Consider the following 27,393-nt stretch of genomic DNA (forward strand, 5'->3'; position numbering starts at 1 on the left):
GTCTGTGCAAACTACGCAAGCAGCTTAGTATAAATAATTATGCATAATAAATCATGTTTTAAGCTGGAAAGTTACTGATGCTCCTTTTCAATATATGAAAAAGATTTTGATGAGCTCTCCTATTTATTTTCTTATCGTGGCAGCATTAATAGTGATCACAGCCCCTTTACTTTGTGCTTTTTGATGCAGCGGTGAATGAGCTGTGCCATAGCTCTGATAACTGCTTCCCTGGAAATAAAACCAGTGTAAGCAGTTTAGTGTTTTATTTAGCTTTATTCTTTCAGTAATAATCTTGCTGTGCATTTCAATTGAAGTGGGTTACTCACCTGCACTAAGGCAGCTGTGCTTGTTCAAATGAGAGTTACCAGTGATGAGACAACTTGGGTGTGAGGAAACAAACATAGAAAAGGGGCCTTACAAAATTATTTACATCATTCATAAGAATAAAATATACATTTTTTTCCTTTAAATTATAAAAAGCATATATTTATATTTTGGAATTTAGGATTTTTATCACTAATTTCCACTTTCAACTTCAGCTTCTCAACTAAAAGCGTTCAAAAAGTATAAACACCTATAAAACCAGTAAATCTCCAAACAGGATTTTCAACATATTTTCCCACTTATTGTTGTGAGACAAGGACAACGACCAACACTTTTTGTTTCTAAAGCTCATTAATTTAGAAGTCATTCAGCAAAGCAACTACCCCATTAAGAAAGAAAAAGGAAACGTTCACAGCTGTGCCCAAGTACCAAATAAACAACAAAAGTGCTTGCTTCTTAACCAGCAAACTAACAAACACGACATTTCTTTGGCTAAGCTCCTTCACTGTGCTATTCAACAGGTACTGAAGTGATATCTACAAGAGGTTTCTATTATTAATGCAGATGATAAACAACACCTGCTTATCAAAATAGTGCAAACAGGAACAAAGGAAAGTGCTGTCCATTTCAGTAAACTGCAGGGAAATAAGGCAGCTGAACATTATTTATCACCTCGCAATGTTGCTCCAGAGAAATCAGTAGTAAACTTCTCAGCACATCAGACCAAATGTACTCCTGTCCATCATATCACACCATTATTACTGCACAGGGGGTGGATCTGGTCTTTTGCATATACTCCTTCATGAAAGTAAACACCTGCCCTTTGTACTGTGCTCTGAAGAAGTGTGAGGGCTTCTTCAAAACACTGATCAAATCATTAGAAGGTGTACAACAAGCTGTCTTCCCTTTTTCCCTTTATAGCTTTCTTTGGAGTGCATTCATCACATCACATACAAAAAACAAGTTTAAGTTTTATGTAAAATACTCAAGTTTTTAGCATTTACATACATAACTTAATTTACCATACATTCTTCCTCATTCCTTCCTTAGATATTCCTTCGTTATTTCTTGGACAGATAGCAGATATTCCACTTTATATATTTTAAGCATTTAACCATAATAAAAACCAACAGCATTACTGGAGGTAAAGTGTCAGAAGGATCTCATTAAAGGAGATAAAACACTGTAACACTCCCATCCTCAGGCATCACACTGCAACAGATTATAGAATGGAGGTGTTCTGTCATTACCATTTTATCCAGAAGGAAGTCAAAGAGGTCTATAATTTCAGAGTAGTTTGAAGGCATGGGATAGAATGGAGTAATTCTTCTTCTAAATGCTACTCTAAGTGCATTTGTTAAAATGTTTCAATTTTTCTCCTATGTCTAGATACTGATTCCAATATTTGTATCTCGACCAGTATAACTTGTTTATTATTATCATTAATCTGGGCGAGACAGTAACAACATTCTCTTCTTCCTTCCCTGAAACATGAAAACTTAAATTCTAGACGGACAGGAAAGAATGCTTCATTGTCTGATAACTCCTTTTGCTCCCACTGTATCAGAATTCATAACAACTCGTTACAAATATCGCTAAACCAAGCGCTTCCTTCTCCGTGCTAGCTAGATAATCCAACACTAGCAGCACAGTCCTCAACACATCAAAATGGCACATCATTGGCCTTAAGTTACTGAGTAGAAATTGTACAGAGTTAGAGAATTCATGCGTTCAAATAAGGTGACATTGCATGAAGTAAGTCATCATTAATTATTTAATTAAAAACATTTTCCAGTAAAGAGATGGAAAATAATACTCTAAATTCAAATACATTACACAACTCCAAAAGACCTTGTACCTTAAACAACTGAGGCCGAATGTAAATAATTACCGTGGGCTTGAATCAAAACTGCACACTTGTATAAAGGAACACAACTCAGCCCCTGTTAATAACCTTATCACTTTTTCAAAAAGAAGTAACAAAACATCAAGTAGTTCAGTCCTTACGGCTTCACACAGTGAAGTTCATGCTAAATCACCTAGAAGGAACAGTTCTTCTCAATAGCCATCTTTTGTGAATACATCATCAGCTTCATCATCATTTATCCCTCTTTGATAACGTACAGAAGAGAAGGCACTCCAGTGAAGACGCTTCTTTTTACAGATAAACCACACTAATCCGACAACAAGGACGAGGATAATTAGCAGGGCAAAAGCTACAGCCACCCCGGTGTGATTAGAACCTGTAACAGAACAAAGAAAAAACAGTTATTTTTAAGAGCCTCGGTACAAATATTTTCACAGGGTTAATGTTTAGGTAGCTGAACTCTACTACTGCTGCATTTATGCAGATATCATTTGGCTTCAGTCAAGGCAAACTGGTTCGCCAGGTTAGTAGCCTTCAGTAACTGGAAGTTAGTTTCCAGTATGAATTAGCATCTGTTTATTTTAATAACTCAGTTGTTAGTTTTCTAATTGTGATGTGTTGGAAGGGACCTGTGGAGGTTAAAAACCCTACTAGTTTGCTGCTCCAGAAATTCTGCACTCATTTCAAGCAAGAAATGTGATACATCCTCTCCTGTAAGTGGTGTGGTGAAAAAGAACGTGAACAGCTATTTCTTTTGATGAAGTCTGTGTGTTCTCTTCACCTGGAGGAAATTTATATCTCCCTTGGACTGAAAAAATCCTGTTGAGGTCTTCCTTCAAGTTAAATCTATTCCTGAACTTAATTTAAAATGCATACGAAAATCAGAAAGATTTCACTGCTTCTCAGGAATTTGCTTAATGCTCAGATGATTGTTTCCTTTCCCAGGCAGAGCAAAACGTGAGGCATTAACATACTCCCTGAGTATGGGAGTGGAGTATGGCTGTGGGACCAGTTTCAGAAGACTCCTCAAGACTGAAAACAAGTATTCACTACCTGTTTACTCAACATTGCTTAAATGCATAAGCCTTTCTGCTCATACCTACACAGATTCACCCACAAATGATACCCTGTGTTAAAAAGAAAAGTCACAGCAACTACTCTATATTGCCTTCTAAGTGCAAATTTCAACCCTCTCCTTTAAATGGACAGTGGAAGCAAATTCCTAGTCCCCTGGTTTCTCTGTATATCATATCTTAAGGGGAATGTCATTTCGTGGCAGAACGGTCACAGAAGGCTCTTGCTTAAGGCAGTTACCGAAAGGTTCTTTCATGAGTTGCACTTTTAGTTACTTAAAAAAGGCATCCACCAGCAAAAAAAAAAAAAAAAAAAAAAAAAAAAATCCTGAATACAGTCAGTGAAGCTTTTAACATCTGCTCGGATCAGTGCTCACGTACCTAAAGGAGCTTTGCAAACCACTCTGCTTTGACTATGACTGCAGTCAACCTTGGACCACTTGCCAGTTGTGGACATGATAACACTGCATTTTTCACTGAGTTCTGTGGTTCTGTTATCCCAGTTGGCGTAATTAACTGATGAGCCATCAAGCCAGTGCAGGGACTGACCTGTTGAGAAAAATTTGCTAAATTAGGTCACCAAAATTACAGTAAGGTAGCTCACAAACTACTGATTTCTTTACACTAAAAAAAGAAGCAAAGCTGATAATATAACCCATATATTAAAAGCACTAAGTACAAACACATCGCTTTTAGCCACACCTCCAGATCCTTAGGATCTGATTTATTGGGACAGATAAGACATCACCATTAGGTATCAATGACAGTGTCAAAGAAAAGCGATGCCACTTATTCCTGATTATCTCAAATGTATGGCAGGAAGAGATTTAATATATGGAGGAGTCCAGAGAGCTCTGCACTGCTCAATGAGGGATGCTAACCCCAGGCAGGTGTTAGTGTGGGGCTACCAATACTATACAACTACATTCTCATTTGAGGATTTATCCATTTTTTTTTTTTTAATTTACTACACAAAATACTCATAATCATTGCTGCTTCTTACCCTTAGAGCTCTGAGTCAGTCCAAGCCATACTTTCCTAGTAATTAGATCATTTTCCTTTATGTGCATGCTGACAAATGCATTCTCCTCAGCATCCCCTATGGACAGAAGGGCTGCTGAAGGATCTAAGGGGAACAGAAAAATGGTCAGAAGTGTAACATCAACAGTTTACATTGTGCTCATACATGAAGTTTTCTGCAGGAACAATTATAACAGGAAAAGATTTGCCAATTTGGGCTTACGACATCAATTTGAAGTAACCAGCAGAAGGAAGGCAGATATTCCCCCTCCCTCAAGTACAGTGTAATGGTATGCAAGACCATTTCAGGTGTCTGGTTATGTTGGCAGGTCACATGAAATAAAATGGTGTAAACATACGGCAGCTGTGGAATACTTACAAGGAACATACCAAAAGATACATCCCTGATTCAGAACTACCAGTCTTGTCCAAGTGACAAGCCTTTTTGAAGTATTTACTTGAACAAAAGCTCAGCGTTTGCAAGAACGGTTTAGCATTTTGCTGAGGGAAGTTAATTTCTATATCATTCCCCCACCATACCTCAGATTTTTATATACAGTGTAACAGTATTTAAGGAGCTAGAAGAGAAAAACTACAATGAGGACAGGCTCAGAGCATACCCGTTCTTTACCAGTATATACAAATACAAGCCAGAACCTTAATTTAGAGGAAGATTACTTTCTTTTTCAACCAGTAGGCCAGTCAGGACTGAACAGAAAGTTACATTCAGGACTGGGTCTATTAAGCACTTGTTTTTCTTCCTCCTCTACCTAGTGAGTTTAGCTTCACATCATGAAATGACAAAACATTATGACAGTCACTAGCTTCTAAAGAAAGAAGTTCAAAGACTCTGCACACAAGGCTGCTTAAACTTATCTTTTGCAATACAGTCCCCACATAGGAGAGAAAATCCTTTCGTTTGACGGAGTTAATATTTTTAGTGATATTGTGTGCCCTAATACCACCTACACTGTATGTGCTTTGGACTATTTGATAGGGATAACTTTGCAAGTAGCTAACGAAAGCCTCAAACAAAAAGCACTGCTGACAGCACTAATTTTATTTCAAAGAAACCTATCTGTATAGAAATGCAGGCTTTTCCTCCAAACCTTTAACCCTCACATTTCAAAATCCTCTGTCAACGGGCACCTGAATTTCCTTTGCAGATATGCAAGTATCAAGAACCTTAATGAGATGTTCAAAGCTAGAACTAGCTGTTATTTTTCCTAAATTAAGAAGTAGAGCTGAAAAGCCAAAGTCTAACTAGTATCAGTTCTTCAGTTTTGCCTTTTTAATTCTTTTTGTACAGAGGACTAATTGTAGGTTGTAATGTGATAAGAGTCTAAACATACTCAGTTTTTTGCAGACTTTCTTAGCGTCTTCCACGTTATATACTGAAAAATTGTAGAAAGCCATGTCAAATGCGTAACAGTGATCCTTATACTGTATCCACGGTAGTTCTCCACTAAGTTGGGAGCATCCTGAGGCTTGGCTCACTTGCTTTTGATCCGATTGTCTCTCTGGAAAAATAAAGATACTGGAATTATTCCTGCTGCAGGAGTTTGTGCAGTTTCTTTGTTGTAGTAAAAGGAAAGTAAAAATCAACAAGAACTACCTGTCCTACCAGCAGCCCCAATTCCATTAGCATACCTTCCTTCTTCACAAGCAGTGGATGAATCTACTTGAAAATGGACATGAGACAAGTCCCAGAGGCTTGGGAACTATTTTGTTTTTCCTTGCCTTACAGAGCGTTTCAAAGTTTGATGCGTTTCATACAGATTTTGGTTCAGAAAAAGACATATAAGAATTGATACAACACAGGTGACCAAGAGATGACCAGGACTTCAGTAGAATGGAGAGAATAAATATCATATTTAAAAGCATTCCATCATTCCTGATAGAAAATTCTTAAAGAAGCAACCCAGCATGGTCTTTCAGCTCTAACTAAAGCATGTAATGGGACAATACACAAGACAGCTACAGAAAATACTTTAAAACATTACACTTACCATTTGAAAAGCTATAGCAAATGGCTCCTTCAGCAACACTTGTACATTTTGCACGGTTCCAAGATCCTTTAGTATCCAGCAGAACACAGTTCTCAGTTGTATTTGAGTTTTCTAGCTCCCATGGATAATAGTCAAAACTGCTTCCATCTGACCATTCAAAATTAGCTTTACTTCCCTAAGTAAAGAAAAAAAACGAACAACTTTCAAGCTGCTGCAAATGGTTGTGGTTTAATGCTTGTCAGCCATTAGTAAGTCACGTAGCAACAGTTATCCATCAGCAAGAAATCAAAATGAAAGTGCCTTCCTCTCTCAATCCTCACTGAATAAATGTGTAAAACTGCATTTTCCAACCAATTCTTAACACTGAAATCATAGCTACTTCTTCCAACTGAAAAAATATGGTATCCTTTCAAGTTTAAACTTGCAATGTGTCTGTATTATTCTGCAGGGAACACCTTAATTTAGTCCTGCTGTTCCATTTGAGCAGTCTATCTTCCTTGATATGAACATTACTAGACTTGCTAACTGCTGGGCTGCAGTGAGTAGAGCTGGCCAGCTCTGGATCTGTTTGCAGCATCAGCTCACACTTCAGATACACTGCTGGAAACGCTAGAGAATGAAGACGGAGTTGTGAGAAGTGGAGGGACTCATTCAAAACCATAAAGGGGACACAGACAGCAAGGGTACATGTGGAAGTGATGCTTGTGCTCTCTATGCCAGCTACCTCCCACTACCAGTCCTAGAGGCAGCCCTGGGGAGCAGTACAGGAAGCAGGGCTGGGAACACACACAATCCTGGCTTCAAGGATAAAGCAGAGATGGAATAAGATCTGCAGCTGCCTCCTGGAGGAAGAGATGCACAACTTCCTAGAGAGCCTTGAAGTTATGACCATTACATGAAAATGGAGCTTCCACGAATCCAGAAGAAAAATATAGGAAAATATTTTATGTTCTGTGCAGAGAATTATTTACAAACTCTGCTACTGAGGTTACCAAAAGTACATACTTACATCATGAATGGACAACCCAAGCCACAGCGGGTAGCCATCCTGCTTGACGATATCTTCCAGAAATAACTGCTGTGATTCACTGTGTACACTTGCTAAATCACTCATGTTCTGCTTGCATTCTCTCACTGCATCATACCACGTTAACTTTTTCTGAAGGATTCTGTATCTTCTGTCTCCATGTGGAATGAACTCAGGCAGTGGGGGCTTGTGCTGCTGGGGTCCTATTTCAAAGAAAAAAGAAGAAATTCTGTGCATTTCAGTCACACAACTAGGAACACGTGGAAGTATTAAAATCAATCTCTAACGCGCAATTCAAGAGTCAGAAGCTGCTTATATCATGTAAGTTTTCTTCTGGTATTCTGAACACCATGAGGGAACACATTCATTCTGATCAGAATATCACAGCAGTTTGGCACAGACTGACCCTATGTCCACAAGAGCCCATGACAGCTGTTCTACGTGTTTCTGTGGGAATGAAAACCAAAGCCTTGTGTATGTATACATAGAAGGTGCTGCAGGACCAGGACTTAAATTACAACCCTCATCCAACACTCCACCACTTACCCCTTTCAATTTTGCAGGCGAGAATACTGTACACGTTATAGTGATGAGCTTGCCAACTTTGAGAATAATTATAAATATCCCAGAAACCATCAAGATTCACACCAGCAAAAAAGCTGTTCTTCTTTATGATCGGTCTTCCCAGCCTCCAGTTATTGTAAGTCAGATGTGTTTCATCATACCACTTCAGAACTTTATCTGTGGAAAATATTGTGTACTTATCAAAACATTGGCATTGTGTGTACAAATATCATTTAGCTTTTAAGGACATTAGCAGATATTCACTTCGGGGGGAGAGGAGGGGGGGAAAATCAGCAGTGCTCTAAATTACTGTAAATCGCTTCTGTATACAATGCTAAATATGTTAGCATTACTCATCCAGGCCCCACATCCTGCTTTCCAGGGAAATCAAATCTAGACAAAACAGCACATACTGGATTTAATTATGACTCAGACAGAAAGCCTGTCCAGTTATTTTCTTCTAGAAGATAAATATAAAGACAAATGATTATTGCATGTTTGCATGCAGCGTGACTTTGGTTGTATACTGAAGCACGCAAGAAGCACTCAATGCTGCAAACTGTCTTCAATCCAGTTATAACAAAAGAAAAAAACAGAAAAGAAAGAAAATGTAGAACTCACCACTATCATCGTAAATGACACCCAGCCAGACCCACACAGCCAGACCACTGAATGAATGAAGCTGCTCAGTAACAAAACTGTTTTCCTCTTCATCTCGAACACTTAGAACAAAGGCTTCTGGGTCTGTTGAAATTTTTTTGTTCACGTTACTTTCTTACAGATTCACTTATAACATAAATTACTTTTCGTTGCTGTTAGTAATTACTAAGATGGGTCAAAAAAAAGTGTAAAAGCAAGGAAAAAAAACCAAATGAAGAGAGGAAAAAACAATTCTCTAAGGTGTTGTCAGCAGTGCTTCCCTTGGTTTAGGTTGGTTCAAATAAGCAAATGACTCAGCCCTGGAGATTCTTATGGATTCTACCATCACAAAGAGTTTCCTGTAGTTACAAACTGTCTGTGTAGAACATAAAATTATCAGCAGTCTTTCACAATGTTCTTCATACTGTTTGCCTTAACACTGTTCAAGTAAGAGGAACAAACTGAAATCAACTCATGAAAGATCAGTTTATGGCAAGAAGCATGCACGTGCATGCCAGGAGTAATTATTTAACATAAGAGGGAAGCTTTATAAGTATCTGCTTCATTCAGGACAGTCAGGAAAAGCCCGCGTGCTTTCCTGAATTGGGCTGCTCTCAGCCTGTTTACTTTGTTCACTCCAGTGTTCCACAGAAGAAAGATGAAAGACAAAAGGAGATGTGACTGAAAATCCAGAATGCTGCAAAGGGCAAAAAAATTACTCAAACTATTTAAAAGTTGCTGATTTTACATAAAACAAGAATGGGCATTTTCTGTTTATTAAAGTTCTCAGAATTCAGTAATTCCCAATCAGTTCCCTCTCAAACGCTTCTAATCAGAGCAGCACGAGCACAAACAGCATCAGGCAGTGCAGCACTGGTACATGCTCTCGAATGCTGCAGCCTCCCTCATTGCTGACTTTGTTGTCCTTTTAAGACAGCAAACGAGATCTGTAACTCATCTCCCTTAAAAGCTGGTATGCCTTTAATACCCATAGTTTGAATAAATACTTACTCATTTTCTTGCATAAATGATGAGCTTCTTGAGACTTCATTTCTCGCCATCTATTTTTTGTTATCATAAAAGTGTAACAATTGTTTCTAAATGATATCCAGGGTGTATTTTTAATCTTATGCGGGCACTTAACTTGTGTTACTTGTTCTTTTTCATTCTTCTCTAAGGAAGGGAAGGAAAACAATGACAACATGGTGTTATTTTAACAGTTAATCAAACAAACAGCAATTTTCAGGCATCATTCACAAACATGCAGGAAAAACAGAAATACCGCCCTGTAAGTGTGTGATATGTTACTGTTCTCAGTTTCTTCATGGCAGCGAGGTGATTTGCTCGCTTGTGGTTTGATTTATTTCTTTATGTAACAAAAATGGCAGTGAGTGTTACAGGTGCCACAGCTGGCAACACACCCCGGTTCAACGGCTTTATCTAATACTTTGTAGGTGAGAATAATTCTTCTTGCAGCTGCTGAAAGTGAGAGCATCAATTAATTAGGGATGCCACGACACCAAGTATATTGCTGTGACTCAGGATGTACAACAGTGTCTTAACTGTGTCTTCTCCCTAAATAAACAGGAGTATATAATGGTTCCATAGGGAATAAATCTGTGACAATCTCTCTGAGATCTTTTCACTTTTGAGAAAGCGGCCATGCTACACACATATCCCACCCAAGGCTGTCCTATGATATGTACACGTTTAGAGCAGTTGTGAACTGAGGATGACTTTGATGTGTGCCTTTTAACTTGGCATCTACATGCCGCCTTTCTCCTCAATACAGCCATGGGTCTCCTTCCCTGTACAGACTTCAGTCAACTAAGAGATTTCTGGATTTCAATATTAAGATGTCGGAGCTCACAATATTAAGATGTTAACAGTACAGAGCTAGCAGAATCTTCTTATACTGTCTTATGGAAACAGTGCAGCTGTTGTAACCAGTCGATGATATAAAAGCTACAGTCTGGCCCAAACCAGTCACACTGAATTCATTTGTAAGTAACTTATGGATTAAGATCAATAGGTGCAAGTAACCCTATTTTAAACAAACCTGTCTCAGGGAGTGCAATAAAAAAAGTTTTCATTTTGAAGTGACAATCTGCAATTTCCAAATATATTTAACCATATGACAAAATGCAGCTTTTGGAAGTACAGTGCTCAGATACGTACTTTCTGGTGAGTAGCAAATAGCACCTCGATTTTCAGAGTAGCAGTCAGAAGTTTTCCAGAAGCCATCAGTATCCAAATACACACACTCCTCACTTGTCTCTTCATCGTCTTCAGACCAGCGACTGAAGCTTACATGTTTCCCATCCAACCAGCCATAATGTTTTCCACCCTAGCATTGTTGAGTGAAAGGGATGAGCTTACTTAGTAAATATATATATATATATATGTGGTACAGAAAACATGAAGTATTTACACTGTCCAGAAAGAGCTGAACAGATGGCACTCTCAGTGTCTGCCTCTGCTGTGAACTCCTCAAGGTTCAACTAATTTCACAACTTGATTGTTACTTCAATCATTATTTTAATCACAATTGTGAGAAAATAAATTAGTTGAATTAGACAGCAAACTTTTTGTTTAACTAAGTTATAGAAGGAAGCCTGACTAAGAGATGTCCAAATTATATCATATGCGCCTGTAAATCAATGGCAGATAATTTTATCTCATTTTGGAAAGCTGATAAAATCTGAAACCAAGGCCCAGTCTCAGTTTTCTCCACAGTGAGTTAAAAGTAATCTATTAGGTATTTAACTAATTTAATAAATGAGATGTGTTTCGACCCTGGAGGATGCAGGAGGAATAAGAACATGTACAACAATCACGCTATCCTTTAAGAACCCTACATTTAAAGTGTTCTGGAAATCCCCCCTCACACTTGGTAATTTAATTTCCCTTGTATTTTCCATGTGTAAGATTCCAGCGCTGGAATAACAAGCCCTGTTGACCAGTTTCATTAGAATTTCTTTTCATGTGACTTTTTAATTGTGCCCAAGCAACAGAGTGTTGCAATATTGAAAATCTACTGCATGTCTGAGCTGTACGCAGCAAAATGACTCATTTGATCTTTGCTTACAGATAAAGATTCAAAAGAGGAGGGTAAGTAAGTTGTTCTGGTCTCTTCATCAAGATAAAATGCTTGTTTCCTTTTAAAAAATATTCCCCATGAAGCATACACCCAAAGTTCTATCTTTCCCCTGCTTTGCCTAGAATATTCAGTAGCCCGTTACCGCCACAGGAAGATCACAACAGCACAGATGCCAAATGAGCACAATCAGCCTTTATCGTGAGGCACTCTTCAAACCACTTTTGCCATTTTTCTTGGAGTTATCTCAAGACAAAAGTGAGATAAAAAAAACCATACGACTTTGTAATCAAGTCCAACCCATTTCATGAACAGCAAAGGAGCTCTCTGTGCACACCGGAGACCTCCAGGAGGTTCTCTGGGTAAAAAACATTAAGCAATGAAGCAGAACCTAACAAAAATAACACTAAATAATGGACCAAGTTCAAGTTAAATGTCTCCAGAAGCATTCAGTGACTCATTTTGGAAACTGCCACTTCTAGATTCTCCCTTTTAAAGTGATTTTGAGTTATCTTTTTACAGTGGTACTGTAAACAGTGGTGATGATATCAAATGGCAGTATCAATTCCACTCCTTAACAAAAGAGACAAAGGCAATTCCACAACCTGTGTTACTGCTACCTACAGTATATCCTTTCATGGTATAATCTTTTAAAAGAAAGAGGCTCTTCTTCATCAACCCATTCAGCAAAGTCTGACAACTAACTTTGTAACTTGGAGAACTGAAGATTGGGAACATGAATCTCGAGACCCTCCAGGTCATTAGCACTAAACAGAAAGCTATTCCCAAAACTCATTTATTTCTGCATTTCTTTATCCCAGTTGCTATTTCATACAACTTTAGAAACTACCATAAGCCACAATACAAAGGGATAATAAAACTTACATCTCTGCTGAAGAGTCCAATCCACAGTGGGTAATCATGAAGGGCAGCCTGAACAGCGAGAGAAGCCTGCTGGAACTGATCTGTGATGCTAACTAGTTGCATCTTGTGATTTATGCATGCAGCCATTGCATCATTCCAGGTCAAATTCTTCAGAATTACTTTGTATTGAACATTCTGATAGCTAAATGCGTCATTGAGGACTTGCTCTGTCTGGTTATCAGCAGCACCTATACCTAATGAAGAAATCCAGTTAGTAGGTAGCTAAGCAATGGAACACATTCCAATTTCTCGGTAACAAACAGAAAAACCCATCTGTATTCCACCCTGGAAAAAAAGGTATCAAAAACTATTTTCCTAGGCAGCAGATTATACTCATGATTTTAGTTAGGAGAAAACACCTTTGACACTTCAGATAGAGAACATACACAAATCCAGGAGGGGTTATTTTCAGCCAATCTATTTTTAAATCTCCTTCAATCTGGCTACATGTATTTTCTATTTTTACATAACTGCTAAATAACTTTGGAAATTGTATTTACTGGAGGGAAAAAAAGCTCACACCTTTTGTAACTTTAGTTAAATACAGCAATGGAAAAATGACTGCTCTCTGCAGCAAGACAGCAACTGCTATACTTGATTCATTCATCTCTATGGAGCCCATGGATTTGTGTGTATGTGAATCCAATGGGCCATAAAACTCATCTGTGCAGATCTTGCAGCATACTGCAAAGTCCCAGAGTTCTTTATTGCCATCCGTAGATACAGAGAGAATTTATTCTGTCTCCACACGCACTGAACTAATTACAGAAAACCTATCTCGCACAGGGAGGAGTGTAACTCGCTGTTTGTGTTTTAAGTACTCAGCCTTATCGCAGTTATCAGCATCATACTGAAGGCAGACAGCTCAGAGATGCGTTGCAATAGCAGGTAATAAAAGATGCAAACATTTCCATGGGTGGTAAATTAAAGCATGCAAAGCTGGTAGCCCATCAAAATTGGTGCACAACCAAAAATAAGCCATCTCTCTCCAAAAGGCAGAAAAAGACTGACACCGAAGGTATGTCAAGCAGAAAAAGGCTCCCTGAGGCAAAAAAAGCTCCACTCATAATAGCATAAAAGTGGCTAATTGATAGGCTGACGAGGCCATTTTTCAAAACATAAGAACAGAGAAACATCATAGAAATCTGATATTTACGTACTATTTACAGCTTTCAATAAACCATAGAAGTGACAAGCTGAAACAGACTGTTTGCATGTTGTTTGTGTCTGCTGCCAAATGCTTTCGCTTCATATACAGCTTCCAAATAAGAATCACGGAACCAAAACTGTCACCACATATCAAGGGCCATCCAAAGTGGAAAACAAGTTAGTAGGGAAAATTTTCCTTTTTGAAAGAGAAAATAAGTAATTGCTGATTATGAGCATCTTGAGAAGTCGTGCAAATCATAATCACGCCAAGACTTCCATGGAACCCAAAGTTATTTTTCTCCCTACAGGATAAAGCTCAAGGCAACAGGGACTGGTCGCACAGCTGTCCCTGCAACATTCTGAGGTCCATTCCAATCTGAATCATCTTAAGATCTGAATCATCAGTGACCAGGACAGATATATTCCTTGGCAGTCCCAAACCTTCTCTCATTACAACTTCTGCAGTTCTGGCTAGGAGGAAGCGCATGATGCTTTGGTTAGACCAGGCTGACAACGTGCTGATCTACACAGATAAATCACCAACTTTCTTTTAATTAAAGATTCATTTTCCATTTTCTACATGACTACAACTCACCTCACAAAGCTCCAAATTTGGAAACTTGGTATTTCTAAACTATTTGGCACTGGAATAAAAAATATTTTTGTGGGATAGAAATCAATTTGCCTGTTTGAGAAATAAGAAGGTGGTTATTTTTTCTTGGGTGTTCATTTTGCACAACTTTTTTTCCCCCCTTTTTTAAAGGAAGTGTTAGTTATGTTAGTTATTTAAGAGGGTTATTTGCATAGCGGAACATTTTCAAAAGTAAGTATGCTGAATGTTAGACCATAGCAGTAATTAATGCAAGAGTAGGTACATATGTTTGATGCAGTACCAGTACACAGTGCCGACTGACCTACATGGCTGTACTAGAATATTATTCTAAGTTCAGATTTGCAAGGTTTGCTCTGGGGAGGCTGATCTTAGCTTCATGAATATATGATAGTTCTTATTCTGATAGTGCTAAAAAGCAGAGATGCTTAAGCTGGATGGAAGTATTGTGAGATTTTTCCCAAGATTTCAATTCTGCCAGTTTTACAGGGGAGGACGGAACCACTTGTTCCAATCCTTGATGCACATGGCATCAATACCCACAGAATCTTAAAGCTACGAAAGGCTTAAGTATGATTTCAGTCAAACCACACATTCAGAGTCTTTCAAGAAAATTGACAATTTCTGAACTGGGTGATGAAAAAGAAAAGAGAAAATTATACATAGTTGAAAAAAAAATTACCCCAGATCACCCTTCATGTTATCCTTTTCCAGAATTACCAGCTCATAATCTGTAAGCATCTTGCTCTTCAAGTGCAATGATTTAGACACACTAAAAGGTCTCCTGGCACACGTATCTTAACAGCAAGCTCTGGCTCCAATTTATTTTGACTCTCCAGACTTACCTATAGGACGCTGGCAGATACCCAAGAAGTGCCTGTCAGCGCAAGCAGTGAAATTCCATGTTCCAACATACTGAGACTTGGGATCATTGAGGATTACACCACACTGGTTGTTAAATTCTTCATCAAAAAGCTGAAAACCAGAGATACACTTATCAGACTATAATAAGGTATAAACACACTTGTGTAGAGAGCGTAAGGCTAGGAGAACGTGATCTGTCTGAACTTGTTTAAGAACTTTCAAAGGAGTGGTGTAATACAGTCTGCCTATTTTACAAACAGTACCAGGTGCTTGGACTCAAAAAGAATCTGTAAGCTAGATATGGGGGAAGAACATTAAAGTAATGCCTAAAAAAATAAAGCTTAAAATAAATCTTGTTTGCGGGTGTGATTCCATTACACTTATTATGTTCCACCACGGTAGAACAGCAAGCCAAATACCAACGTATGATGGTTACAGATACATTCTAAAGTGAACCAATAATTATTGATGGCATCTTTTTGATGATCGTATTTACATAGTCTATAAATCACAGATAGCAATTACAGATGAGTCATCAAACAGTTGTTTGGGTTTTCTTCCTTTACCTTTCAGTGTTCTGTATTTCAATTGAGAAGACATCATTCAAATAAAGGTCCAGACAAACAGAAGTACATTGCCATCAGTCATTCTGTTTGCCAATTTAAGTTACCATTTGGGGGAACTGGACTGGTTTTTGATTTATGTTTCTTTTGTTTTGTTTTGTTTTGTTTTTCTTTTGATACAACCAATATTCAAAATTTTATTACTCGATAGTCCAGAGAAATCTCATAGTCCAAAGTCAGAACTTACATCCAGTGGAATTTTCCTCAGTCTTCCTGTCAGGAGCGGGTGAAAGTTACTATACAACAGCCTGCTCTCATCTATCCACTTGTTTTCTCTTGTGCTGAACAAAAACTGCAAACCAATCCAAATATCTCTCGGCATTTGAGGAAGCAAGGATGTTATAAAATCTGTTGGGCAAAATAGTAAATGTACATACTGTAGTTCAGACAACAGCAGCAGACACTAGAAAAACACTCTGCATTAATGAGGAAATGCAACTCCACTTTAATTAGCTTCATTTTCCTAGACCTTTAATATTTTCAAAATGCTCAGCATCATTTTGGTGTTATCTTTTATCTGAATGGAGAAGACTACTGGCATTTGTCCTCCAAATCTTCAGATGAGGAGCAAATAATGTATTTAACTTGGCTTTGCATCCAGTACTTTCTATCCATGCAAAAAATTTCAGAATCTGCTTTTCCACAAGTCTGTAAGATCTTCTGTTGCCTCCCTGAGGAAGAATTTCCTCCTGTCCTCTCCAAACTGATGGAGAAAGTAATACCGTCCATCTAGAAAGATGGAGACATACCCTGTAAAGCAGAACCACTTCTTGGATTCTAGAAGTGTGCCCACCCCACCATCAAAAGTAAGTAGGATTGGACAACAGAGGCCAGGATTAGATGGAAAAAAAATTCAGCCAAGAAAACCTGAAAATTCAGACCCCACTTACTGAACATTTTGGAATGATACAATGGCCTTCAGTGAACCCCCAGGCACCAAAGGCATTCGCTGAGCTTGTCTAGATTAAGAAGACAAATTGAAGCTATGTAATTAGCTACTGCTGACATGTCTTACCTCCTGGCCAAATGCCAGGTTGGCCTTGGCCTATTTTCTGAACTACACAAACCCATGGAAGATTTACATGTCAGAACTAGCTACCTCCTAAGGCCACTGAAGAAACCCAGAGAAACAGGCATGCATCTTTTAGTCAGCGCCTCCATTTCACATATGTGGATTTTGCAATTGAGGGGTTGTTGACAGGACACAACAACAACTATGGCCTTCAGAGTACAAAGAGTACAGTGCAAGTTACATTTTTAACTTGCAAACAAAACATGGAGAGTTTTTCATCCTTTTTTTTTACTTTTTTTTACAACAGGTTAAGTTAAAATGCTTGCTGACCACATTGCCATCTTAGGTTTCTAGCAAACAATGGACAATGCATTTTTAATCCTGTCTTGGACTTTCAGAATCCTAGTGCACCTTAAAAGAAGCAAGAGATTTTATGCTCTAGCTCTTAAGCAGAGCTATACTGAGTTTGGAAGGGAAGCTGCATATCACAAGTGCCCCCAGCTCATCATACCTTGCTCAGCTTGACTTGAGATGCATGGAAGGGAGCCTCCAAAAGTTACACACTTCTCATTAGCTGCATTAAATGTTAAATACTCGGATTTCATCTTTAGGAAGCACTGCAAAAGAAACATAATACAATTTTCTTTCTGCTATTGCTTCCTAAGAAGTAACTGATAAGAAAACCAACCTTAAAATCTCACTTCATGTCCTGTAATAAAACATAGTTACTTTTTGTCAGAAACGGAAGGGATATCAGCTGCATGTCCTCCTGGTTATATTAACAGAATAACTAAATATAAAAATGACCCATAGTCTCACTGAATAGTCCCTCATTCATTGAGGATCAGAAATCAGTAATTTTTAATTGGCTGCATCATGATCATGTACTGCTTTAAGAAAGAGAACTTATACGTGTGTTAACATGAAAGTCAGTAGGGTTGGACCAAGTGTCTTTTATTGCAACGTACTATCTTTTGGAAAAACAACTTGGGAACTCCAAAGCTACACTCTGCAACAATATAAAGTGGCAAACCTTGGCACAGCATAATGTGCCAGTTTTAATGTGAGCTCCTTTTTATGTACACAGAACAGTAACAAGCCACAAAGGAGGAATCACAGTCTCACCAAGATTTCAAATGACTGCGTTGTAAAATAGAATTGAAATGTACTACAGTATGCCTTCTGACTTTTGGTTCATTCCTTATTAAAAAGCTTCTTCTAATTCCTAATCAAGTGAAATCCCTAAAGAGGCTTGCGAAGCAGACTGTCTGCCAGCTTGCTGGCTGCATATGATTATTCATCAAGAGAATCAAGATATTTCAGCCACAAAAATCTTATCCTTTTCTAATCCTTCGCTATCTTAAAAGCAGAGCTCAAGATTGATTAGGCAATAAAACCAAATTTCTTGGACCTCACCATGTGGTGAGGGGAATATGAAAATCCTGAAATTACTGCTTTGAAAATAAGAAGCAGCAATTCTGCATAGGCAATGGAGAACTGGAGGGGATGATTTCAAATCACTGCACATGGTTTCCAAAAGCAATCCCACAGCTCATTCCTAAACGCACTTCGTTTTCTCTTTCAGCAAGGCACTCCAACTTACTGATCTACTAAAGATAGGTTCTGATGATTGAACTGTATTATTTCTGTACCTTGTTCCGAAATCGAAGCCAACCCTTAGGGCAACCTCCTGTTACTGGGCGGTAGCTGGGATCGTGTTTCTCCAGCAAGGAGGCATTATTCTTCTCACAAATGAAGGGCAGCTTCATGTTACAGTTAACCGGGTAGTCTGCAAAAAAAGTAAGTTTTGAGAAACAGTCAAGATAATTTCTACCTTGCTGTTACTTCTTTACATACTTTGACATGAGAAAGACCATTCCAAAGCAAAGTCCTTTTCAGTACAACCACATTGAAATACAAAGCAGTATAAAACTTGAAAAGTAACAGCAGAGCAAAAGACAAATGTAAATGCTATACATATGAGACAATAACGTATTATTCTTACAGACCCAGATTCTGATCTCTTACTTTGAGTTGCAACACATCACATAATTGGAGGTAACTTCAACAGAAAAAAGCTGAATTTAAAAAAAGATTTTGAATGAGGACTAATAGCATTTTCTAGCATAGAAGATGTGTGCTCTAAAACATATTAAAGCAAAACAAAAACCAACAAACAACTTTTCTGAGAGTCTACCCGGCAGTATTGCTTTCCATTACTCCAAAATTAACTAGACTGGCCTCCTAGTCAATTGTATTTTTTTGGTTAGCAGAGATGAAAACAGGTCAGCAGTATACAACAGAAAAACATGCTTTGAAGTGGAAATGATAATAGATGGGGTAACTCATTCAGTATTCAGAGGTCACAGATTCTTCCCCAGTATGAAGCACTGCTGATAGCAAACAGCTTCAAGTACCTTCATGAGGTACTCATTTCCACTGCTTTGTTTACCTCTTCCAGCAGAGGTGGAAATGAAATTTACATCTCCAGCTGCAAATGCAGTTGCAGGTATTCAGTCAAGCTACTCTTAACACTCAATTTTCAGAACTCAGAATGCATCAAGAATACACAAAAATGAAAAAGCCACAAAAATAAAATAGTAATAATAATAACAACAAAAAATTTCACCTAATTAATTAATTTAGGCTACAAATGGAGTTAACAATCAATCGTTACCAACCAAAAAATACTGTTTTCTGAATTCACATTTCCCTCTGGTCATCAAAAATATTATCATGGCTTCTCCCAAGAACAACAAATAAAAGATTCAAAATTGAATCAGATTGTTGCCAAGAAGATATTTGCTCCTAATTCTGTATCAATCTGTATTCTGTATCAGAGTTCCAGCAGAGCAGTAATTGCTTCATAACAACAACTACAAGGGCAGAAGAACAAAACCAACCATACCTCTATACCAGCTCTTCCTAGAAACATACCAGCAGTCCCTCAGGGATCGATCATGGAAGCGTGGAAATAACTGTAAACTGGATACAAACATTTCAGAGTCAATCTCCAATCCGCTGTGATCTTCAAGGGGAAACTCTGCTAGCAACAGAGCCAGTGCTTACAAAAATCTGAGCTGAGAACTGTTTCTAGGAGATGCCCTACAACACTGGAAAGGACATGGGAAGAAACCAGACCAGGAACAAATATTTGGTAGCTTTCAGCAGTTACTTTGTAGTATCAACTCCCAAATAAAAGAGATGTGCAGAACAAGAGTAGATTATTCAGTACATGCTGCAATTGCTTGCATGCTTGCACCAAGACAAGATATGACAATGGACAAGAGCCTTTCTAAAGTATTTTTGAAGCAGTGTGTTGTCACAGTACTTTGGAAAGCTAAGATTTCACTCATAAGAAGCCCCCAGTCCTTTACTGCAGCCTTGCACAATGCAGACTTTGCTGTGAAGCATCCCATCTCTACAGGACTATAGCTTAAGTTCTCCACAACATTTCCTAACTGGGTCAAGCTTAAAATAAGGGAGTACTCTACATACGGTGAATGATAGCTGTAGCCATAATCGATAAACTTCAGCCACCACTTCTGTTCACTGTTTGATAACTGTGGAGGGAAAAAAAGGTAATTTTACAGATTACAGAAACAGATCTCCAGACTCCCATCATCAATAAACCAATGACAAAATTCACTTTGATTTAAAATATTTGTTTGTTTTTAAATGAACACAATTTATAACTCTTCAAGAATAAAGAACAATATATTTAGATATGAATGTGCCAAAATAACGGACATGGGCACCTCCTATTTAAAAAAAAAAAAAAAAAGCCCATGAGGAACAAATCAAAGACAGTGCTGCAAAGTTTCTCATGAGTATGTGCTGGAAACAAAATTCATGCAAAGTTCATGGCAGCAATGCTACCAAACAACCATGACATGGCTGCAAGCAGCCCAAAGCTGACGTGGTTTCATAGGACTTTACACAGAGTAAGTGCTTCCAACAGACGGTCTACCAATAAATAGATCGTGAGTAGGGTAGAGATTTAGAAGGTCAAATCTTCAGTCTCTCCTGCCTTGTAATCTCTACTTCTGGGTAGAGCTGTCAGGAGAAATTGTACTGACAGAGCTTAGAAACTGCTGATTTCAGAAAGTGCTGCTTCCTTACAAGCCTGAAGACAGGCACTCACAGAGGTGCTGAAACATGAAATGCTTTTGTAAAATTCCTTAGAAGAATGCACTTACGTGCAACGAACACCACAAACCCCTTTCCATAAAGGCTATCAGACCATCACAGCATTTTTAATTAAATCCTCTCCTCAGGTAAGAAATTATGTGCTATCCCGTGAGTAAAATTAATAGCTGGGGCAACTGTTAGTCAAGTAGTTGCAGAAAATGTGGTGCATACAGATGAAGAGAAATTTTCTCTTCATTCGGAGATTTTTCTTTCCAGTTGTTGAGGCTACTCTTAAATTTAATCATTCTTTTACAATATTGACACTGTATTCTTTCAACTCATCTTTTTCTTTTACATACAATTAAAAGCAATGAAGGTGAATAGAATAAGAAATTACGGACTAACATTATTTTAATATTGGAAAAGTTGGCAACAAAACCTCCCTGTAGTGAAAAGTATCTGTTAGATAGATTAAACTTCCTTACCTTTTCTATCTGAGATAATATTGTCCTGAGTTTTGGGTAAGACTCCACAGAGGCCAATTCACTATCATTCTTCTGACAGTAGGAAATAGCTTCTTGAAAGCTCAGGTTTTTATCTGGTACAAACCACAGCTCTGCTCCATCAACAACAAGTGGGACTCCATGAATTCCAATTTCATCTGTGCAGAAGAAGTATCGCACAAGAAATCAACTCTGAGAAACTCGTTATTTTTCTTCATATAATAAACTTAAGTTTGACACCAGGAATAGTCAACACTCATTCTCTTGCTTAAATGCTATCAGTCATGACATCTGCTGTTATCCAAAAGGTGTTACGGTAGTGATATACACAACTAGTAAAACATATATCAGCAGTAACTATACACACAAAGTTGAAGGGTATCTAAAAGTCCATTTACCTGGTATATACCACTCAGGTGTCTTTGGAGTGCTACCTGTTCAGAGAAAAAAATGGAACAGTCACTTCCAGTTCACCTTCTATTGAGACTATGCTCATACAGAACAGGAGTGATGTGTTACACTTGTGCTTCTCAGCATGCATGAGGAAGGGAGAAAAAATAAAAAGGAGGATGAAGTCTTGCTTAGGTTTAATAGTCTGAAACATGATGATTAAAAACAAATGGAATCTTTCCATACCTCTTAAATATGTTTGTGGGCATTTTTGTGCTCCCAAGAAAGATAATCAAAGTAATATTTTACCTAACTATGTTCCCCTAGGACAGGAATGTTTCATGCCCTAAAACACCTTTTAATGATCTACTAAAGCACAAAAGCCTCCTGGATTACAGCACTTCTCATACTGCATGAAAAATGCGGATCTGTGCAGAGATGCCATGCCATTCCTCTGCACTCCCACTCCTCTATCCCACTACAGTGAGGAGCTACTTCAACAGCTTTACCAGAATTAAAGAAAAGAGGTTCATTCACCACAGGAAGAAGTAAACTGTATACCCAAGATGTCTGTGGTCTTTTATTTACAAGTATCACCTGGCTTCTGTCATCTCACCTACTGAGAATTCTCTTTATGCTTCGTGGGACAAGAAGGAATATGGGATAATACATCTGATACATCACGATAACACATCCTTCCCCTCACAGCCATTTTCTGATATGTCTTTGAGCATCCTAAGTACGCTGCTTATGGCACAGGCAAGGCATCTCATGTACTGACCTCTAACGGTTCACAGAGGAAATACAATAAAACACTGAAAAGTTTCTTCTGCGGGGTAAGAACGATCACTCAGTAGCAGATAGCTTTTTGTTCTTATAGTATGGAAACACAGAAAATACCATGAATGATGCCTTTCTGAAGCTTATTACCCTAGTTCCTGCTTGTATTTCTCTGCTGCCTATATTATACCTTCCAATTTGATAATGAGCAGTATTTCAGACATGCTGACCTGCTCTCAGCTAGTTAGACCTAAACTAATTAATGCTCAATTTCAAATTCCACCAACTTTAATTCACAAAAACTGTTAACACAAAGGAACCGCAAACATGTAAACAAACTCTTTCATACAAAATGCATGCAAATGCAGTTTACCTTTAGTTATCTGGCAGACCCATTCAAGTTTAGCCTCACAATCAAAAGGCTTGAAATAAAACTCCAGGTCTCTGCCTTCATGGAAATAAAATCTCCAAAATGATCTCCGTGAAAACTGAAAGGTCTGTATAACATAGGAGCAGAGGACAGAATTAGCACAGTATGGACTGCGGAAATGTGAAATGAAATGTTGTTACAAAAGTACTTTGGCAAAGTGATCATATGCAACTCTTTAACTGTAACTCTTGATGCTAACCAAGCTCGCCAAGCAATTGGATAAAGTGTTTAAGGTTAGCCTATATACAGAAGCCCTGTCTTGCAGCATTGTTCCTTTATTTTTTTGTAGCACAGGGGTCTTGTCTCTGCTTATTATTGAATTCTCCGTTACAACTCCATGCCCTGAAAAATAAATCTCATTTCTCCTCAGAAGCAGCACCCATCTGAAATAGCATAGAAGCAATCTTTTAAGATAAGATTATTTCTTACAATCAAGCTTAAAATCTGACTTCAGTCTTGCTGATCACTCCAGTAAGGAGAATTTTGTTTCATTTAGTGAAAAGAGCATGTATCTAGGCCCAGCAGGTAAAGGAGTGAGGTTACTGTATTCACAGTGTCTCCTTCAAAGTGCTCTCCTTGTCTCATGCTTACATCAGCCTATCATTGAAGAGGGCAGCTTCTCAGCTTAGTGTCACAAACACGGGAAGAAAATGAGGGGAAATCACTGAGAACAGAAACAAAAGAATATAACTATTGTTTCCTACAATAAGTCAGAAAAGCAGAATTGGTTCTAAGAGACTGAAATAAGCCATGAAGAACATCTTGAATGAAGAACAAAAAGTACAGTCTATTGCACAAGTAAGCGAGGAAATACAGCAAACGAGCAAACATACTCCACACTGGCTACTGCATCCCACTATACTATTTCAATCATATTTTCTATTGTTAGTTCAGAAAAAAACTAATCAAGATGTTAGAAGTTACTTTAGAGCTCAGGTTGGTTTTGCTTCTCCTGCTTAAGATTCCATGCTACTTTCCTAAGTGCTATGTATAATATTTGACAGATATATAGTATGGCATTTTGAAACAGAAAATAGTGCTAAAATACTTTGTAGTTCAGAAGTCTTATGACAGGTCAGCGTTAGCAAAGCACTGAGTTCATTAAAACTGCTTGAGAAAGGGAAATGCAATACTAGGTATAGATTAACGAAGGGAACATTAGCAGCCTTTTACCATACAAAGATAATTCTTCAGCAGTCAACCTGAATTCAGTATACAGCTAGTAGGAGTACTTCTTCCAAGTACTTTTACCTATAAACATGCTGCTGTTATTATAAACCTTGGAACTGACCTTTAAAGCAACACAGTCCCTTGTGTCATACTCATCTTCCAGATAATCATGTGGCAAGACAAGACCAGTAACCTGCAAGAGGGACAGGATGAAAGAATGATAACTTCATGACTATTTTTGCTATGGTAGCCTCTTTAAACTTGCAATCCCATGAGGTTTTGCACTATTAGAATGTACACTAAAAGGCAATAATTGCATCAGAGGGTTAAAAAGTCCCTGTTACTATTGAAGGAAAAAATAAATTAAAAAAACTCACATTTTCAGGCAAATAAAATCAATTCCAGTTAAGAGGGTATTTTCTGGAGAGGTCTGTTCTATCAAGAAGATAAACTGATCAACTCTTCCCTCTGCTGTTGCATTAAGACACCTTCTTCCCTCCACCAGCTTTTAGATATTTACTACTGTATCTCCATTAAAATATTTTAATGTGATAGAGACAGATAACAGGTTAATTTTATTAAAGAAATCCCTTTAATTGGAAAAAGATATGGTTTTAATTGGAAAATTGCCTGGATAATAGCACTTAAGTGCATCATCCCCTGAATTATTCATCTGTTGAAAGATATGCCATAATTTTACTGAAGTATTTATAAATTTAGTTTTCAATCTAGTCCAACAAATCAGGACATGACATTTCCTGGTTAAAAGTTAACTTACGGGTTTATCATCACTCCATTGCCAGGTTCCCAAAGAATCTGGACTCCTCTTATTCATTCCAATCCATACCCATCTGTCATTGCTGTAAATAAACAAATTTTTAAGCCAACTACATGTATCAACATGTCTAATAGAAAGAATATGGAACTGCATTACTTTGTATCAAGCAAATACTTAGTATCAAGAGCCAGAAGTTTACCACTGTATGTTGCAGCAGGTAAAGCAGAAAATGGCCTAGAGGGTAGATGCTCTTTGCATTTCTGTTTAAGAGGATGTGTTGGTTAGTTTTCCTTGTGGTAGAAAGGGGAGAAAGGTAGGAGAAGTAGATCAGGTAATTCCTTCATACAGTAAATCACCACTTCAACAACTGTCACTTGAAATGGAGGTCTCTTTTCCATACTTTTCTCCCAGACTATCAGGGGTTATCTGGCTTGCTTCTCCTCATCCACCTCCAGGTGACCTCTCCCTTTCACCTGCTCAAACACACTCTTCCTCAAACCACATGAAAACTTCTACTCACACATAACAATAGACCTCTTTTCTCCCTTAGGTTTGTCAGCGAAACAAACAAACTGAGAGCAGGTACATATCTGAACTTTGCAACTTCATAAAAGGGGCACAGTCAGTAAAACTGCAAGTTCAGTTCTGTGCTGCAGCCTATACTTCTTGAAATACCATTTTTGTTCTAGATACTGAAGTTTAAGGCAATCCACTCCGATCCCCTAGTCTGCCCAAGAAAAGTAATAGCTTGCAACTGCTGAAAACAGCAGAGAGGAAAACCACAACTTTTTACTGACATCACAGCCAATGTGAAACCCAACTGCAGCGAAGTATCAGAGAAGACACACTCATTAATGTGTTCTGACAGAGATAATGAAGCAGCAGTGCCACAGTAGAGGGTTTCTGTATACATTTATCCGGACTACTGTTACCTGAACTGACGTTGTACCAAGTACAGAGAAGGAAGCAATGTTTTGAAATATTTGAAACAATGCAGAATATTTAAGATATTAGCTTACTAAAAAGAATTAAAGGCCTTCTTTTCTGGCTTTTAAAAATAAAGGAAAGGGATATAATTACTGTTACCAACAAATTAGGACACTGAGCCCCCAAGAGGAATAGCTTAATGATGAAAAAGTACACAGTGACTGAAGGAAGCACAGCTCAGAAACAAATCTGGACTCAGAATGGGAAAGAGATTTCTGGCCAGCAGAGGTCAGAGTTTGGAGAAGGCTTCTAGAAAAACCAGCGGACAAACTGTCAGACTGATTTTAAGATAGAACTTGGCAAGTTTGTGAACGTAAGTCTAGTATGTAGAGGGATGGACCTAAACCCAGCTTAACAGCACAAGAAATGTTGAGAAATAAGGCAACACAAAGAAACTCTTTGTTAAGACTGTGCCACTGTCTTCCCACACATGTCACAATAAAGATGCTAAACTCTGCCTGAAACACCTGACAGAGCAGCACCAAAAAACAAAGAAAAGCCTGCGAGATGTTGCAGGTGTGTTCTCAAGACCTGAACACTCTAGTGTGAAAAAAAAATCAAAATCAAATTTCAAGAGTGGCTTCATGAAAACAGGTCTTAAAGCTTGCCCTTGGGACTCAAACCTATGAGAAACAACAGCACAGGAGTACGCAGGTGAGGCACGTGAAATCCAGGAGGGACTATGGTGCTTTACTTGGTAGGGCTCCTGTTAGGAAGAAAAGCACCAACCACCAACAAATCATTATTTTCTGGGTTTTTTTTTATTTGTTTGTTTGTTTTGTTTTGTTTTTTCCTGCCTCTCAACTCCAGTGTTACATTCTAACATCAGTGTGATGGTGTGATCACGCTAATGTGATCTTACCATACTGAACAGTCTTAAGACTTTTAATATCAGCAAAAAGTCCTCAGTGACATCAGCTTAAATGCCCTGCATCACTCCAGACAGAAACTGAGCCATCCACCAGCTGTCAAGCAGCTAAGTGGCCTCTGGCAATTTGCCTTTAGGACTTATTTTGCTGTGATTGTTCTTTCCAACTATGAACCAGACAGCGCTTAACCCTCCCTTCCTAGTCCTCCCCAACAGGCAAAGTGCAATTCAAGTAGCTGATCATCACAGGGGAACATCTGCTAAAAAGAAAGTCCCAGACACTCATTTCACAAGTATCTGCTGTAATAAACCAAGGAACCAGAACGACTTTTCAGTCTTTCAACTTGCACAGGCTTCTATGTTACAAAGTAAACAAAGAAAAATTAAAAACAAAGCATGCCAGGTCAAGAATTTCTCCAGCCTATCCCATAGTTCACAACTATAAGCCTGTTATAACAAGGTTTTCCAGCTGATTGGGCACTTGCAGGTTAAGATACATTTTGGAATTCTTTAGAAATGAATGTAATTCAGTAATTGTTCCACTGCTCTTGACA

The 27,393-nt window shown here is 38.2% G+C and overlaps 1 protein-coding gene across 1 annotated transcript in view; it reads right to left on the reverse strand.

Moving 5' to 3' along the window:
- Nucleotides 1-253: 253 nt before the first annotated feature.
- LY75 (lymphocyte antigen 75) overlaps nt 254-27,393 on the reverse strand; it is a 40,799-nt gene continuing 13,659 nt past the window's right edge. The window contains exons 14-35 of the mRNA XM_015868912.2: nt 24,985-25,066; nt 24,328-24,399; nt 22,980-23,103; nt 21,835-21,870; nt 21,419-21,594; nt 20,301-20,365; nt 19,711-19,787; nt 18,455-18,591; nt 17,314-17,419; nt 15,978-16,138; nt 15,149-15,278; nt 12,506-12,738; nt 10,702-10,870; nt 9,535-9,696; nt 8,506-8,628; nt 7,867-8,061; nt 7,303-7,523; nt 6,294-6,468; nt 5,637-5,804; nt 4,268-4,390; nt 3,646-3,813; nt 254-2,567 (exon numbers count right to left, since the gene is read on the reverse strand). Of these exons, the coding sequence (XP_015724398.1) occupies nt 2,383-2,567; nt 3,646-3,813; nt 4,268-4,390; nt 5,637-5,804; nt 6,294-6,468; nt 7,303-7,523; nt 7,867-8,061; nt 8,506-8,628; nt 9,535-9,696; nt 10,702-10,870; nt 12,506-12,738; nt 15,149-15,278; nt 15,978-16,138; nt 17,314-17,419; nt 18,455-18,591; nt 19,711-19,787; nt 20,301-20,365; nt 21,419-21,594; nt 21,835-21,870; nt 22,980-23,103; nt 24,328-24,399; nt 24,985-25,066 (3,088 nt within the window). The 3' untranslated portion in view covers nt 254-2,382. The remainder of the gene's footprint in view (nt 2,568-3,645; nt 3,814-4,267; nt 4,391-5,636; nt 5,805-6,293; nt 6,469-7,302; nt 7,524-7,866; nt 8,062-8,505; nt 8,629-9,534; nt 9,697-10,701; nt 10,871-12,505; nt 12,739-15,148; nt 15,279-15,977; nt 16,139-17,313; nt 17,420-18,454; nt 18,592-19,710; nt 19,788-20,300; nt 20,366-21,418; nt 21,595-21,834; nt 21,871-22,979; nt 23,104-24,327; nt 24,400-24,984; nt 25,067-27,393) is intronic.

The sequence above is a fragment of the Coturnix japonica genome, chromosome 7, assembly GCF_001577835.2.
Source record: "Coturnix japonica isolate 7356 chromosome 7, Coturnix japonica 2.1, whole genome shotgun sequence".
In the NCBI taxonomy this organism is placed as follows: domain Eukaryota; kingdom Metazoa; phylum Chordata; class Aves; order Galliformes; family Phasianidae; genus Coturnix; species Coturnix japonica.